At 38.1% G+C, this 16,897-nt stretch overlaps 1 protein-coding gene across 1 annotated transcript in view; it reads left to right on the top strand.

Moving 5' to 3' along the window:
- The first annotated feature begins 8,465 nt into the window (after positions 1–8,465).
- anos1b (anosmin 1b) overlaps positions 8,466–16,897 on the top strand; it is a 94,017-nt gene continuing 85,585 nt past the window's right edge. Inside the window, exon 1 of the mRNA XM_055221373.1 lies at positions 8,466–8,701. Within this exon, the coding sequence (XP_055077348.1) occupies positions 8,525–8,701 (177 nt within the window). The 5' untranslated portion in view covers positions 8,466–8,524. The remainder of the gene's footprint in view (positions 8,702–16,897) is intronic.

Below are 16,897 nucleotides of genomic sequence, written 5' to 3'. Positions count from 1 at the left end.
AAAAGCGTCGCACGTGGAATGTCTACTGCCCCCAAGAGGACAGGAGGAGCAAGGAACAGTCCAATGGAAGGTAAAATTGTCCACTTTATGGTAAATTTTTTGTCTCTCGTTTATAAATTGCTTTTGTGTAAAGTAGATGTAGATGAATGCGAACTCGGACTGGAAATACCGTATGTGGGAGCAGGAGGGAGCAGTCAAGGTCAGAAATGTGGGAGTAAACAGTGAGCGCTGTAGTCACCTTGACCACTCAAAAATGTGCAGATAAAAGTTCCCAGGCAAGGATCTTTTCATCATAGTCTAAACCTTGAGGCTGGAAGAAAATAATAAGGCTAGATAAAACAAGACTTTCAGCCATTTATTATATTATAAAACAAGTCAGTGGTCGAACGAAACGAAGTACAAGTAGTGAAGTACTGTACTTTTTTATCCTAGATTTTTTTAAATATTTGTACTTTACTTAAGTCAGTTTTACAGTGGATACTTTTTCTTCACTACCTTTGAGAGCAAGTATCTGTACTTTCTACTTCACTACTTCTATTTCACTTTATATTTTACTCTTGTATGTATTGTAAAGCGACTTTGAGTGTCTTGAAAAGCGCTATATAAATAAAATGTATTATTATTTATTACTACGGTTTTGAATTGGGCTGAAAAGTAAAAAGTGCTTTTCATGTGATTTGAATTGTTATTTTTACCATGTTCATGGTAACATCCATAGTAAAATTTTTGAGTTCAAGCTTCGGCTTTGAGCAAACAAATATAAATACACAAAATTCCTACAAAAAATTAGGAAATTGATTTGTATTGCTACTGTTGACCAAAATACATATCATTTTTTTAAATCAGTATCACTACCTTTACACTTTAACAGAGTAACAACACTTGTGTCAAATATTTTTACCTTTTTATTCTTAAAGTACATTTATTAAGTACCAAAAGTGAGTACTTCATCCAGCACTGAAAATAGTCTATAGCCTAAGGAGCCAAATTGAAAACTCAGATCTAAGGTAGTTTAAATATCGACCTAGTTAGTATGTGTGAAGTGATTATTGGAATGATATTAAGTGCAATTGCAATGTGCGTAAGTTCTTATCTATAATTAGGTTTACATAAGAAAAGAATTGGGCAATGTGTAAGTTTATACACAGAAATGATCCAACAGGAACTATCAGGGTAGCACCAAATTCTGAGCCCTGGCACTAGAATCTTGTTGGGCTCCACACTACATGTCAGCTATATTAAAATGCACAATACTTTGTACATTTCTAAATACACTTAGCATGAAACATTTTGTTTTACAGTGTTTCTTTTTGTCACTTCCCTATGGTTCCACTGGTCCTGGACAGTCACACAAGCAAATTCAGGCGAATCCTCCCTAAACATTTGTAGGATGATACTAGGTCAACAAAAAACATCTAGAAAATCCAACTCATGCACCACTGAACAGCTTAGGGCTGAGGTTGCTGGATCTCTATCCCAACTTCTATATGTATGGCCCTGTTCAATGCACTGGTTTAATGAGGCTTTACAAAAATAACTTGGAACTACTATTTAAGTCAAAAATAACACATCAAACTTAAACTTCTTAAACTGCAGTTGCGTTGACTTACCACATAGGGATGCTACAACACTTTTTTACTCTGTCAAAATAAATGCAATGCTAAAATCAAATCCTTTTTTTTTTACAATCTCTCAAAGTGACAGACAGGATAACTTACAGATGAGATATAGGAAATTATTTCAGACCACTTCAGTGACTTTGGGCGGGTACGAGATCGAAGTATAAACTCGTGAAGCCTGTGGGATTGAGAGGATGGCACACTTTGCTGACATGTTAAATACATAATGATTACATCCAATTCTTGAGTGTGCTTTCACTCTCTGCAGTTCGTATGAAAGGCTTAGGATGTGGTCTGTAACAGTGATAAAGTTTCTGTTTTGTGTAAATAGCATTGGAGGTGCCGTATGTCAGTTCTCCAGCAGACCGCTTTATAAAATGACATCATCTGAAGGCTCCTTGTAGCTTCATGAAATCCAATCTCTTTAGTTGAATTAGAGTCTCTGCATTTGTTATTTTGGGAGTTAGTGTAGCACATTTTGGTAAATTACATTTTTTTTCTGACTTGCATTGCGATTGCGAGAAGATTTACATGGAGCATTAGGTCTTTTCGAGAAGATTTGAATTCCTGCATGTTTGTAGACATGCCTAAACTTGTCTAAACTACAAGGTTAGCACTTAGCGGGTTTTATACAAATTAATACATAATGTATATATAGTAAGACTATACACTATACTATAACCATAATAATTCCAGCCTTTCTGAAAACGGCATCCATTTAAATTCTGTGTTAGGAGTATTGACTAAATAAAATTAGAAAAGTATGCATTTTCATATATAAACTTATTATGTCATAGTGCAAATATTGTGACTGAATAATGGACCATTTTAACAAGAATTTATTATTTTTGTTGTATCTGCAAATTTCTGGTCTACAACAAAGAAACAGTGACAGCTGATAATGCAGAACAGTACAAAAGTGATCTAATAACTTGAAAAATGTGTCTGCTATAATTGGTGGACTAGACTTGCCAACACAAAATTAATGACAATAATGACCAAAAGGACAAGATCATGGATACAAGTGGTCCATATAAATTTCCTAAACAAGGTGCCTGGACGCTTCCTCAGAGACAGAGTGAGGAGCTCAGTCAAACGGAAGGATCTTGGAGTAGAGCTGCTGCTCCTCCACATTGAGAGGAGCCAGCTGAGGTGGCTCGGGCATCTGTTCCGGATGGCTCCTGGACGCCTCTCTGGGGAGGTTTTCCAGGCATGTCCCACCAGGAGGAGGCCCCAGCTCCGGATAAAACTGAAGAAAATGGATGGAAGTGGTAGATATTGTATATGTCCTGCTTGAGTTCCTGGATAAATACTGGCTGACTTCAGAAGCGACCCTATCTCGACATGGTTAACAAATAGTTCCTCAAATGGAAACATGTATTTCTTCATTGCTTGGCACAGTCCAAAAATTCTTTGTCCTAGCACCCCCTACGGACTAAAGCTAATACTACACCAACATTTACCTCATTATGGGACCACGTTCGCAATGTCAGTTTTTACTTTTCATTTGAGTAGCTGAACAAATCAAATAATAGACACCGGATTTTGTGGTTTGTTCACACCAGAGAGTATGTCGACAATTTTGCAGTATCTGATTGCATTGTATTCCCCACAAAATGTTATTCAATCACTTTCTGGCTGATTTTTCCTGACTAGTGTGGCTTAGGAGCTCACATTCACACACATTCTCTGGGCCAAACATCTGCCTGTACAAGTGTCCCCCTGCTCTCCTGCTGTCCAACCAACCCAACCACATTTGGCTTTCATCAACATGCATTCGGATGGATCGACAGTAAATGCCCCTGGTACCAAAGCTATAGTGTACGTGACGTGTGTACACTAATGGTTAATACAGAAATTAAAGACAATCGGTGAATGAAGTAAAATAGTTCAACGGTTGTTCAGATACTACTAGAGTGAGTAAAGCAAGTGAATTTGAATCAGTCTTATGTTTTGTTATTTAAAAGCCGTAAAAGTTAAGAATTTCCAGAGCAGATCGTATTGCATTGTAGGCTACATTACCAGATCGTTCAACCTCCCCATTGCATTAGATGGTACAAATTGTTCCTTAAAGGTGCACCATGTACCTTTTCTGTTGCAAGACCACCTGCTTGTCTCCATGGAGTTGTTAACACTTTACCTTCTGCAATATGGCATCAAAATTACCTATTACTTAACTGAGGGGAGTTGGGGTAAATGTATTAAATAAAAACCTACTAAGCCTGAATCATAAGGTGTAAGTAATTATTATGAAGTGGTGCCAAAAATTGTAGCTAAATGTTCTTTACTGTTATGTCAGAGTGCATGAAGTTTAGACTGCGATGTCCACCTTGACCTCGGGGTTTCCAGTCCGTACTCTGCACAGATGTTTCTGTACACTATGCCCGTCACTTGGTTATATCCCTCCATGTATGCTTTCCCTGCCAGCATCTTACATCCTGCAGTTTTGTGCTGGACTGTCTCAGGGGCCTCTTTGCACAGCCTACACCTTGGGTCTTGTCTGGTGTGGTAGATCTGGCCCTCTATCTGCTCATGTGCAGCCAGGATGAGTGCCTCTGTGCTGTCCTTCAGTCCAGCTCTCTTAAGCCATTGGTAGGATTTCGTGATATCAGCCACTTCAGTTATGTTCCTCCAGCCCTATGTAAAGATCAGTTAACACATGATTACCATTACATAATATCTTCCATTTTTAATCCACACACATGCCTATTTAAAGCCCAAAAGCAGCGCTCCTGACTGTGCATTCACTGCTAACAGTCTTCCTGCCAATGCTTACAAATATTTACACAGCGCTCAATCAGACTTAGGTGATTTTCTCCACATTTTATCGCCAGCGGGGATGACTGCATGTAAACAAATATATATACGGAAATACAGCTTTCAATCTCGTGTCTCAAACATGTCGACTTGGCACCGCTCTCCTTTCGCTTGTATAACCAAAAACTGCTAGAACATTTGATTGATTGTAACTTTTTGGCAAAACACTTACCTCAACATGAACACATTTTATTAGTCTACTCCAATAATTAGGTATAGCAAGAGTTAGCGGTCCATAATGCAGTTTGTTTGGAAAGTAGTAAAAAATAAAGTGTTCCTAGGTTGCAGATTTATATGGTGGAATTTACAGTTTAAAGGGCCCATATTAAGCTATTTTCTGATCTGTTATAATGTTGTTTCCTCATCACAAACATACATTGATTGTGTTTGGCTTCATTCACATGTTTAACACACAAATCCTGCATATTTCAGATGAGTTCTTCTGTCAAACAAAAAAACACTCTGTTCCACCCTGTGATGTCATGAGGTAATACAGGAAGTGCATCACTGTGTTTTTAAACTCCATACACCTTCACTAGAATCATCTGAATCATTTCAGCCCTGGAATTTCTAATCTTTGCTGGACTGAAGGTAAAAGGTAGCGATTAACTTGAAAACACTTCATGACATCACAAGGTGGAACAGGGTATTTTGAGCTTTTTTTGAGCTAATAATAAAGGATTACTCAATTGTGTGTAAAAAAAACAAACATAACTCTAAGTTTATGGTTAATTTTGTTGTAATTACTGAGCCTATCCACATGAAACAAAAAGTGAAATTATTTTTTCACAATAACCTCAGAAAGTGGTGCCACTATTTCATTCTTATAAGTTGAACTATATTAAATATTTCAAGATTGTGGACCCAGTCTCAAACAAATATTCATAAGGAGAGATACGCCGATACTTTTTTTAGATTGTTTAGTGAATCGGTTATCGGACTTTAATCTCCAGCACAGGCCGATATTTAGTTATGTACACACACAAAGCTTTATTTTAACACTTAAATGTTAAATTAGATAGCTGCTCAAAACTAGACTACACTGCTCTCTCATAATTTGGAGAAAATAATCAAAGTCAGCCACATATCGGCTCAAAAATATTGATTTCTCTGGATTCTGTTCGGCACCAGTCATTAAAAATCCATATCAGTCAGTCTCTATTCATAAGGTCCAACATTTGGGGATTTCTATTTTGCATATTTCTCTCAAAAGTAGTGACTCCCCCACAGAGTCACACAGACCCCTGCCCTCCATCTGAAAATATAACACAATTGAATTATACAATGTGAACGCAACCTATTTGATGGACTGTAACTTTTTTGGCAAAACACTTACCTCAACATGAGCGCATTTTATTAGTCTACTCCCAATAATTAGCTATAGCAAGGGTTAGCAGCCCGTAATGCAGTTTGTTTTGAGAGTAGTAAAAATAGAGCGTTAATATGCCTAAAACAACAGACGGCTATTGGGAGCTTTGGCATGGCTCGGGCCCCTGTTATGTTGGGGCCAAATTTAGAAGTGAGATTGCATTACTCAGCACAGCATATGGACGGCTGCTTTGATGGTGACATGTTGTGGTGATAATGAGGATGGAAATAACTGAAAATGGGACGACTATGTAAGGAACACAAGAGGGCAAGTGATTTGTAAAGCCCAACTAATGTGGAAATATGACAAAAATATAACTTAACTTATAATTAGCCTTATTAGTGAACATAATGAACAAAGGTACTATTAAGAATGGTTTGGCTTGGTTACTTGATTAAGGGGTTAGGGCTTGTTAGAGTTAGGGTATTGATTAAGTGAATATTAAAACGCCTATATTACGCTATTTTCTGATCTATCTATTGTTATAATATTGTTTCTGCATCGCAAACATACCTTTCTTTCTTCTTGATTTCTTCTTTATTTGTCAGGCACCATGTACAAATTCATTAATCTTATGAAAGAAAAGATGATTTGTACCAGATTTAGCTACTGCTGCTTTCCATGTGCAGGTGAACACACATTAAAATACACATTTCATTACAATTACATACAATCATAAGACTAACAGTTCATCGTTAACATTAGCAGTAAAATGCAATAAAATGTCCTTCAATCCTACAGTTCATACAATATAAAAATCATCATGTGCGGGTTTTTACAGTGAAATAGAACAGTACAAAATCAACTAGACTGATGTGGACAAATTTGATGATCTAAATGTACTTTTTCCAAATTTCTAGTAAAATTATTCAAATCTACAGACAATTTCAGACTTTCTGGAAGCTGATTCGACTATCTGATTATGTGATGGTGTGAAATGAAAAGCCCGACTGAGGAAAGGCCGAGGATCTTTTTCGAACTATACAATTTCAGGTCACATTAGACTGAGTGGATCGGGTTGTTTGTCACACGTTTAACACACAAACCCTGCATATTTAGGCAATATTCTTCTCTCGAACAGAAAACACTCTGTTCCACCTTGTGATGTCATGTGCTAATACAGGAAGATCAAATTAAGACTTGGAATTGCCGCTATTGGACTAAAGGTAAAAGTAGCTGTTAACTTGAAAAGTACCGCCTCATGACATCACAAGGTGGAACAGAGCATTTTGAGCTTTGGAGATGTACAGACTAATAATAAAGGATTTCTCAAACGTGTGTGAATGAAACAAAAAACGACTCCAGGTCTGTTTTTGAAGAGGTAAGAACATTCTAACATGGCTTAAAGCTCACAAGAGTCAATTCTGTGTAATATATGACCTTTAAACACATTTATTTAGTCCTATCTCTGCAATATGTTTGTGAACCTTTGTGAATTATGAATGCACCTACTTTTACGCTTGTCTCTATGGAGATCTTTTGCTTTCCCTGGAATGTATCAAGGTGTGGCTTTAAACTACTTAGCTTGCATTTATTCAATTATTGCTTCTTTCAGTGGCCTCTCCACAGATCTGACCTGTAACTTGGCTTAGTGGTGCTACCTGCTTTTTTCCATGGAGATTTATAAGTTTAATGCTTTGGGCTTCTGTGGAACTTTCCTGTCAAAAAAAAAAAAAAAAAAAAACATCTGCAGAGAACAGGTAGCAGACCCTATATCATAAAAAGTTATTCAAAATCATGAATATTGATGCTTTCTGGTGTAATTAAACACACCAAATTTCTTCTGGTTGTTGATTTTCTGAACACAAGGGCTACTGTAGGCCGTAACCCACGCCAAAACAAGAGGAAAACAACAGCAGCTCCAAAAACAAACCAGTAACTGACCAATAGAAACTTCACATCAGCTTGTCGGCATAGCAACGAAGTGTCACATACAAAAACAGTCACATTAACAACAACAATAAACAGTTACAATAACAACAACAGGTGTCAACTCTGTACTACACACAAAATATCAGATTATTACAATATTATAGGGCAGGGGTGTCAGAAACATTTTCACTGAGGGCCACATCCGCAAAATGATTCCTCTCAAAGGGCCAGATGTAATGTAAAATAAATGTAACTACTTTTTAAAAACTTGTTCACTAACTGTTTCCGTATTTATTACTTATCAAGTTACAAATATTGCATATGCATTTCCACAGATGTAAAAAAAATATGTCTGTATAACTGAGTATCTCCTGATTTCATTCATTTTAAGATAGTCATACATTTTGTTGTGGGCCGCGTAAAATGACGTAGTGGGCCACATTTGGCACTTGGGCCTTGAGTTTGACACATGTATATCAGTAATCAGTGAAAAAACAAATATTTCTTGGGAATTTTGTCAGGAGAAGTAGATATCTGGACGGGTTTGCATTTAAGATTGACAGAGATTAAGCTATAACTGCTGTAACTGTAGTAATTGTAGTGCCAGTGCTGTTAAAATGACGTTGGTATAGTGATTTGAGCTTGGTAATGCGCTGTAATGAGCGGAGAGACGCACATGGGACGATGGGGGAGTGTCTGCGCGCGCGGGGGAGAGGAGAATAGAGGGCACTCGGCTTCTTGGAGCAGATGTTTTCATTCACAACTCATCGGTCGCGAGAGGAGGACGCCACGGAACTCCCAGAGACAACAGCGCGTATCCAGCTCACTGCGTATTCGGTTTGGCACCATGTCTTTACGCGGAGTCGCTTTGGTTCACCTTTGCGCGTTGGTGACGTTAACCGTGGCGCGCAGGACTTCACCGGAGCACGAGGATGTTCAGGACAAGATCAACAGCGCGCGGTGTACGTCCAGGTGTCTCACGCTGCACATGACGCAGCTCACGGTCGCCTTCAGACACGTACAGGTAAGACACGGCCAGGCAATGTGTCATCATCCTTGTTCCTTCCTTAGAAACGTGCGTCTAGCCTATACCACAAGTGTAAGTGACACTGTATCTGTCTGAAAATGTCAAGACTACACTCTATTTGTCTTATTGAAAACATATTTTGTATCCTACACTAGACCATGAACGCACATTTTGGGGTAGTGTGGTTAACCATGATGTATTAATATGGAAATGTGTGTAATGGGCTGTGGTTTGACTGGGCATAACTTTACCATGGAGGCTATAACACTGCTCTATTCAACACTAAACCCTTGCTTATATCAGTTATTTTAAATGGACAGATGCATTTGCTACATTTAGTAATAGACTTTTGAGTATTGGATATACCCAAACAATACAATACACAAGGGTCAATAGGATTATAAAGTTACTGCACCTGTCTAAAGGTGTTCAAATAGGGATTATCCACTTGATTACTTGATTTAGTATGTATTAGTATGGATGTTAGTATGACATAATAGTTCCCAGCCTCAGTATGGGGTGAGCTCAGATGTGTAGTGTTGCAATCAGGACCGTGAAGAGGTCTGTGTTTGCTGCTACACGATTTCATGCATTGTTCTGAAGACAGTTTGAGTGCTAAAACGTTCAGAATAAGTCCTGCGCTGGGTTTAAAATGCAGAGGAGCACTTCGGGATTACCACCCATGACAACCAGAGATTATGGGAATAGCCTAAGAAAGATGAGTCAGAATCACAAATGGAACAAAACACAATGTAATGCATGTTTTTGATTATAATACTAATAATGCAAAAGGTTTTTCAAAAAATGTGTTTGGGATAATATGGGCCTCTATTGTTGTACTGTTGTCAGAATGATTGATGCCTTTTTTAAATAGTTTAGATAGTTAGAGCTCATGGTAATATTAAAGACAATAGTTTTATTTTGTGTTGAAAATTACTTTATATTGTTTAAGAGAAGTATAAGTGGGACAACAGCAGCGCAGTTTGTGAATTGTTTGTCCACTGAGCTGAAGGTTAGTGGTGTGATTCCAGCTTCCACATATCACTGCTGCCATTGTGTCCTTGGGCAAGACACTTAACCCACCTCATCCCCTCTGTCTGTGTACACTGGTGTATGAATGTGTGTGTGTGAATGTGTGAGTGGTTCCTTGATGTAAAGTGCTTTGAGTGTCTTAAAGGTGGAAAAGCACTAATTTGTGATATCAAAATTAAGCCTGGACCTTTTTTCATTTTTGATTGACTTTGTAATTTTAATTAATATTGATTTATGTCCCATGCCCGTGGTAAAATATTAGCTTGAAAAACTCCCAAGCCCCAAAGCTCAGTTGCAGCGTTTACAGTTAGGTGAAGTGCAGTTCAAATGCACGCTGTTACTCTTTTATGGTGCCCTCTTGGTTCTGCTTTGCCCTGGCCTCGCTCTGCGGCCTTTGTAGTGAGGAATGTGAGATTAACAGGGACATTAGGACGTTACCAAGTTGGGAAAAGCCACTTATTGCTAACGGCTTCAACATGTGCGCGCTGTGTAGTGGGTGGGAAAACCATTAAGAGCAGTGCGCAGTGTTAGCATGCCCCAGCAGATCAGCAGTGGAGTGGGGTTATATGTATGGGACAGCGGTAAGAATAGCTGTGCATTGTAGGGATAGTTAATTCAATTTGCCGGTACCAGCACTTGATGGTATTGGTTCCTGGACACTACTTTTTTCGGTACCTGTTTCTGGATTAATCATGATCTTCCCATTAAATAGTAATTCTTGGAGAAACGCAGTTGTTTTTATTGTTAATTTATGCCCATGCTGCATGCAACTTTCTACTGTGCACTCATAGGACCCACTCGGTATCAAGACCAGTATTTGGTTTTCAGTATCTAAAACCTTTGTATTTTGTGTTATATTGTAGTGTTGTATTGTCAGTTTCATTTTTTTGTTATGTTCTTGTCTCATTTCCACCTGTTAAATGTCTTCTGCATCACAAAATAAACCTATATTACACAAAATTGACCCCTGTGAGCTTTAAACCGTGCTATAATGTTGTTACCTCCTCAAAAACATACCTGGAGTTGTGTTTTGTTTCATTCACATATGTCTTATTAGGCTGGCTACTTCTCCCAAGCTCAAAATGCTCTGTTGCAACTTATAATGTCATGAAGTGGTAGTTTTCAAGTTAAAATCTACCTTTTATCTTTACTTCAGAGATTGGCAATTCCAGGGCTGAAATGATCCAAATGATTCTAGTGAAGGTGTGTTTTCTGTTTGAGAGAACAACTCAGCCTATATATGCAGGGATTATGTGTTTAACGTGTGTGAATGAAACAAAACAAAGCCCCAGGTATGTTTTTGATGAGGAAACAACATTATAATATAGATCCGAAAATGGTGTAATGTGGGCTCTTTAAAGTATCCAAGGTTTTTTTCATTCGGCCTTTAAACGGTGTCCAGCCCTGGCGCCTTACCACCTGTGCGTCTTGTGTTGCTGGTAATGAGGTGGCCCCTGGATGACTCTGCAGTGTGTATGTGTGTGTGTGTGTGTGTTTGTCAGCTGAGGGCCCCTAGGAACATAGAGGTGAGAACATTTGGTTTTTATGAAGTGCGGCGCAGTAGTCAGATCTTAAGGCTTCAAACGACATCTCAGGACAGGGAGCAAGTACAAGAAACACAAACATAAAATTTGCAGTTTTATATTTCATGACAAGAAGTATTTAAGAATGACTTCATTTCTTGTCCCAAACTGCAGTGGCATTTCACCATAGCAACCTGCCGATCTTCATTCACAGGTTTTTATTGTTGGAAAATGGCTACTTAACATTTTTTAACCCTATACATGTTTCGGAAGGGAATTTTTTTGAATAATTTGGCGGAGATAGGGGATAGGTGAAAACAGAAATTTTCAGAGCCATGAATGCAGGAAAGTATAGGATTACGCAAACGTGCATGAATAAATAAGATTACAATGAGTAAACCAATACTGAAGGGCAACTACTATAGCTATAAGGGTTCAAATGTGACCAAAAAATGTCCAAATGTGATTTTTTTGTTCATCTTTTATGAGAATAGATATTTATATAGGCTAATTATTGCAATGTGTGATCTTAACGCTTGTGGTTTTTGAACAGAAACTGGCTGCATTCACTTTGTTCAGTAAATTAGGTGTCAAATTCCTGTGTTCTTTGGCTAACCGCAACACTCTTAAAGCCCAAAACCCTGTGTCTTCACATGGATTCGTATTGTTTTGTATTGATTTCTTTGGTCATCCCCTATAATCCAGACCATTTTTCACAATTTCAGACAAAAATATTTGAATTTCATATTACAAACAACTTAGTCTTGGACAAATTAGGGATTACATCGGCCTTTATACAGTGATTGTGTTCTCCGGTAAACTCTGCATGCTTGTGAGTACATTCTACTTCCAAAAAAGGGGAATTACCAGGCCTATTACTATTACTTAATTCACTCTATACTCACTTTCTTATATCACTGTAAACATCAACTCTAACCCAGTTCTCATTTCGAACCACATCCCGGGAATACCCAAAACATATCGGAAAAACGCATGCTGACAGATACGTGGCCGTTGATTTAAAGAACATTTAAAATAGGCTTTTGACAACAACTCCAGTAACCAAGACCTTTTATGACGTTCTCCTCCTGCCTGTGTCACCGCTGCTGCCTATGGCCTGCTGTCTGTGGAGTCTGGACCCTGTGTTTTGGGTCTGTTTGGATGCGCCTGTGGTGAGCGTAGAGCCACTGGTATGTGATTCACCCGTGTTCTATTTACACCTCTGTCTCCGGGTTTTCCAAAGCTTCCCCTTCGATTGAGTCATGATCTTTTATAGTGGGTTGTGCGTTCACATATGTTGGTATGTTGTCATGTTCCCAAAAATCAAGCGTGGAGTAAACAGCTAAAATAAGACCGGAGATTTTTGATGAGAGAAACAGATCAGATACATAGGCCTGTCACGATAACATATTTTGAAGTTCGATATATTGCTGAAGATGATATAGATAATATGGAAACTAATTTGTGCCACTGACGCAATAACCAAAGAACAGATTTGAACCACAAAAAATATTCTAAATGTATAGTATTGTTAAGAACCTGCAATAAATAAACACTTTAGAACTTGTTTGCATCTGTAATCTGTCATAGAAGTTATTAATTTAACCTTTTAAGGCTTAAATCTTATCATATAGCCCAAAATATAACCAAAAATTTCCCAGTAGTGCAAAGAAAATGGACACACGATAAATATTGACCCCAAAAAATATTGTTCCAACTTTATATTGAATGACAAGTTGATATAGTAATTGCATGACAGGCCTACAGATATAGTTCAAAGTAGTACTTGTTTTAAGAAAATGTCCTTATTCGGTCTATGTAATGCATTTGCCATTATATTTAGAAGTAAAAGGTAGATTAAAGTTATTTAAATTGCGTACTCCTTGTCTTGTTAAACTCTAATCCCATTTAGTTTTATTACCTTTATGTAGGTTTATGACCAAAAATATTCAAATTGCTTTAAATAGAGTCAAAATTAAGGCCAATTTAAGTGTGAAAAACAACCTTAAGAGTTAAACGAGGGCTAAATAAGGGTTCATTAAAAATTAAACAATGTAGTCTCAAACATATTCAAACTCAAAGCATTGCCTGATTTCATTTTGTTCACGTTCTAAAATTTGATCTCCTATATAACTCTATGGGAGATTCAGTGATTTTTTGAAAGAAATATTAATATTTTTGATCCACAATTGTTGAACTTTAAATCATTATTTGTTGTTTTGTTTCTTATGGCCTAAATGGCTTTCAGCTGACAACAAAATAATTCATCTTTGTGTATTTACGCTGCAGATAAGATATTGAAAATGAAGTTTGTGCTAGTTTTGATTCATATGGATAGGCCCGGTGATTACAGAGATATTAACCATAAACCAGGAAAACAAACAGCACATTCCACCAATTCTGACCTGTCCTCGCGCTCCATTTTAAAATATGTCATTCTAGCATGTTTTGATGTCATATGAACACAACTCATTCTAGTCCATTTTGAGCCCATATTTTATTGTAGGCCAATGAAATCTCTTTTAAGTCAAAAGAACAGTCGAAAAGCTTAACAACTGTGAAGTATTTGTGCTTTTAAACCGCAGCGTGAGATACTAACAAGGGCCTACTAAAGCAAGATGGATGTGGACAGCTCCAGTATGAATGGGACAGCTCCGTGTTAGAGAGAAATCAATGGCTCTACATCTGAGAGAAAGTGCAGAGGTCAACGAGGCCAGCGGCTTCTCGAGTGATTGGTGAGGGCTGGATTGAGCCGTGGGATAGAGTCTTCAAAGGTATAGTGCTATACGGTTTGGCTTTGTTTAGTGATGTTTAAGAAAAGGCGATATCAGTATGTCGATTATCAAGTATTATCAAGTATTTGTCTGATATTGAAAAATTAACAGATGTTTAAAGGTCCTATATTACTCAAAACTGACTTGTGAGCTTTAAGCCATGTTATAATGTTGTTACCGTATCAAAAACAGACCCGGAGTTGTGTTTTGTTTCATCCACACATGTTTGAGTAACCTGTAATTATTAGTCTGTCTATATCTCCAAAGCTCAAAATGCTCTGTTCCACCTTGTGATGTCATGAAGTGGTACTGTTTACCTTTTGCTCAGTAGACATTGGACATTTCAGGGCTGAAATTATCCAAATGATTCTAGTGAAGGTGTATGGAGTTTAAAAACGCAGTGGAACACTTCCTGTATTACCACATGATGACATCACAAGGTGGAACAGAGTGTTTTCCTTTTGAAAGAAGAACTCAGCCTAAATATGCAGGGTTTGAGTGTTAAACGTGTGAATGAAACAGAACACAACTCCGAGTATATTTTTGATGAGGAAACAATATTCTAACATATATTATAACATAGAACATAATATATAACATCAGGAAATAGCACAATATGGGCCCTTTAAATAGACTAGTGAGTTATAATCGGAAATAGAAGAACAATGAAACTAAAGAGGTAGTTGTGTACGCCATCATAATAAAAAAATACAACAAATTAAAGTCGCTTTCCAATAATTAAGTGAGCCTTAGATTTTAAAATAGAAACATTAGCTCATATCAGTTATATCTAATAAAAAACATTCTGAATCCCTATATTTTAAAACTGAGCTAGAGGACAGATCAGAATTCTATGGTAACATTTGCTATTTAACTGTCAGATTTCAGATTTGTTGTCCTGGTTTATGGTTAATATCTCTGCAATTACTGGGCCTATCCACATGAAACAAAAAACTGGCACAAAGTTCGATGGCGTTCCTGTCAGTATAAATAAAGATTTCCACAATAACTTCAGAAAGTGGTGCCATTATTCAACCCCAGAGATGTGAATATGAATATGTGATAAGGTGTATGCTCCCTCGTCATGATTTATGCTTCTTGGATCTCGTTTGTGGATCTCGATGGTGCTATTGGTGCTTTCAGTCCGGATGACACTGGCATTGTTCCAGTCCATGATGTGGTTTTGTCTCTTGCAGTGGTCGGATATGGCTGATTTCAGATTTTCCTGCTCTTGCTCTTGTTTGTGCGTTGGCCAAGGGAGTGTACACATAGACAGTATATATAAATGGACATAGCTAACCTGCTAGCCCTGGCATCCCAAATAGGAAGTGAGCATGGGCGTGGTTCCGACTCCACGGACTCTGGCTCCAACTGACTTAATATTGAAAAACTGTCGCCTCTATCTTCTCACCCCTGCTCGAAACCAAATAATTTTATACTTCTGCCATTCCTAAACATTTACAAAACTCATTCCCCAACACTTGAGCCCTATAAGCACTTGCAGGTTTGTGGACATAAGGAGCAGACAGTCAAAGCTGAGGGCCAGCGCTGAGTGAGCTGTGTTTATGTGTCCCAGATGCACTGCGGTAGGTAAGTCTAAGGTAAGGCTAATTACCTCAGAGGTCACCCAACCAAGCAACCAACCGAGCAACCAACCAACCAACCCCTCTCGTCAACGGCCCAGAGCCAGGAGCAGAGCCAGGGCCACAGGAGCAGACAGAAGCTAGGTCAGGTTGCACTGGGACAGGCTCACTGATAAAGACAGGAGACGGGCCAGGTCAGGCATAAAGAGGCAGGGACAGACCGGGACAGGCAGGTGTGAGTGAAATATCCATGATGTTGGTGCTGTTCTCTGGCTTTTTTTGCTACATTTTACTTTTAAAATCTTTTAATTCTAGTAGAGTAGATATAGTAGATCGTATATATGTATAGTTTATATCACATTTTAGTTTCCAATGTGGTAAATGGTCACAGTTTTAACATTAAGGAGCCACTCACCCCACATACATTGATACACCAATCGCCAAACCGCCAACCAACCAATGATTTTTATGTCGAGAGCTGGATTCGAAAAGATCAGAGGACAGAACACTGAGCTACTCACCCCCAGTTGCTCATATTTTTATTTTTGTTATAGTTCTCTAATGTCAAATCTCTTCTGTCCCCCAAAAGTTTTAAAAGATAATGGAACCAGCCAGTTGTCTATTGCAGGAGATGGTGCGCTCATTTTGATTAAATTGACATGTGGTCTTCATCATGACCTCCTGTTGTAGTCTTTTTTCAGTCTTTATAAGGAATTAGCGCTGTTGGCTGGCTCGTTATCTGCTGCCAAGTTCAAGACGTGGATTACAAGTGGTTTAAGCTCCAATGTCCTTATGTGACACACTGACTAATACAGCTATTTTAAGATGTGAGATATTTTTTTCTACACAAGGAAATTAGTCCTTTGCATTTGACCCATCCTTCAGTGCAGCTGGGGAAACCTGCAGACCCCCCATAGGAAACCACATAGATCTATAGATGAGCTCGCATTACTTGGATTCAGACTGTTTAGTTCAGTTGTGTTGACAATTTAAGATATATTTATTTCAATTTGTTTCAGTTAAATATAATTACTTCTTATTTCAAGCCAAAACAAATTTCTAATGGAGTTGTGGGTCTAATTTTATGTTTACTTATCTTGTAACCTGTCAGAATCACGAAACCAGTCCCGTATAATCTGGGAATTGAACCTACAGCTTGACCTTGCTATATTTTTTTTGCACCACCTCGAAAATGAGATGGTACAACTCAAGGGACATACCAATGATAACTGACTGACTGAAATGCAACTAGCCTCCTTTGTATATCTCTTTAATGTCTTC

This window comes from Periophthalmus magnuspinnatus, chromosome 4, assembly GCF_009829125.3.
Source record: "Periophthalmus magnuspinnatus isolate fPerMag1 chromosome 4, fPerMag1.2.pri, whole genome shotgun sequence".
In the NCBI taxonomy this organism is placed as follows: domain Eukaryota; kingdom Metazoa; phylum Chordata; class Actinopteri; order Gobiiformes; family Gobiidae; genus Periophthalmus; species Periophthalmus magnuspinnatus.
The sequence above is the reverse complement of the archived record's forward strand: the minus strand, read 5'-3'. Positions and strand labels throughout refer to the sequence as shown.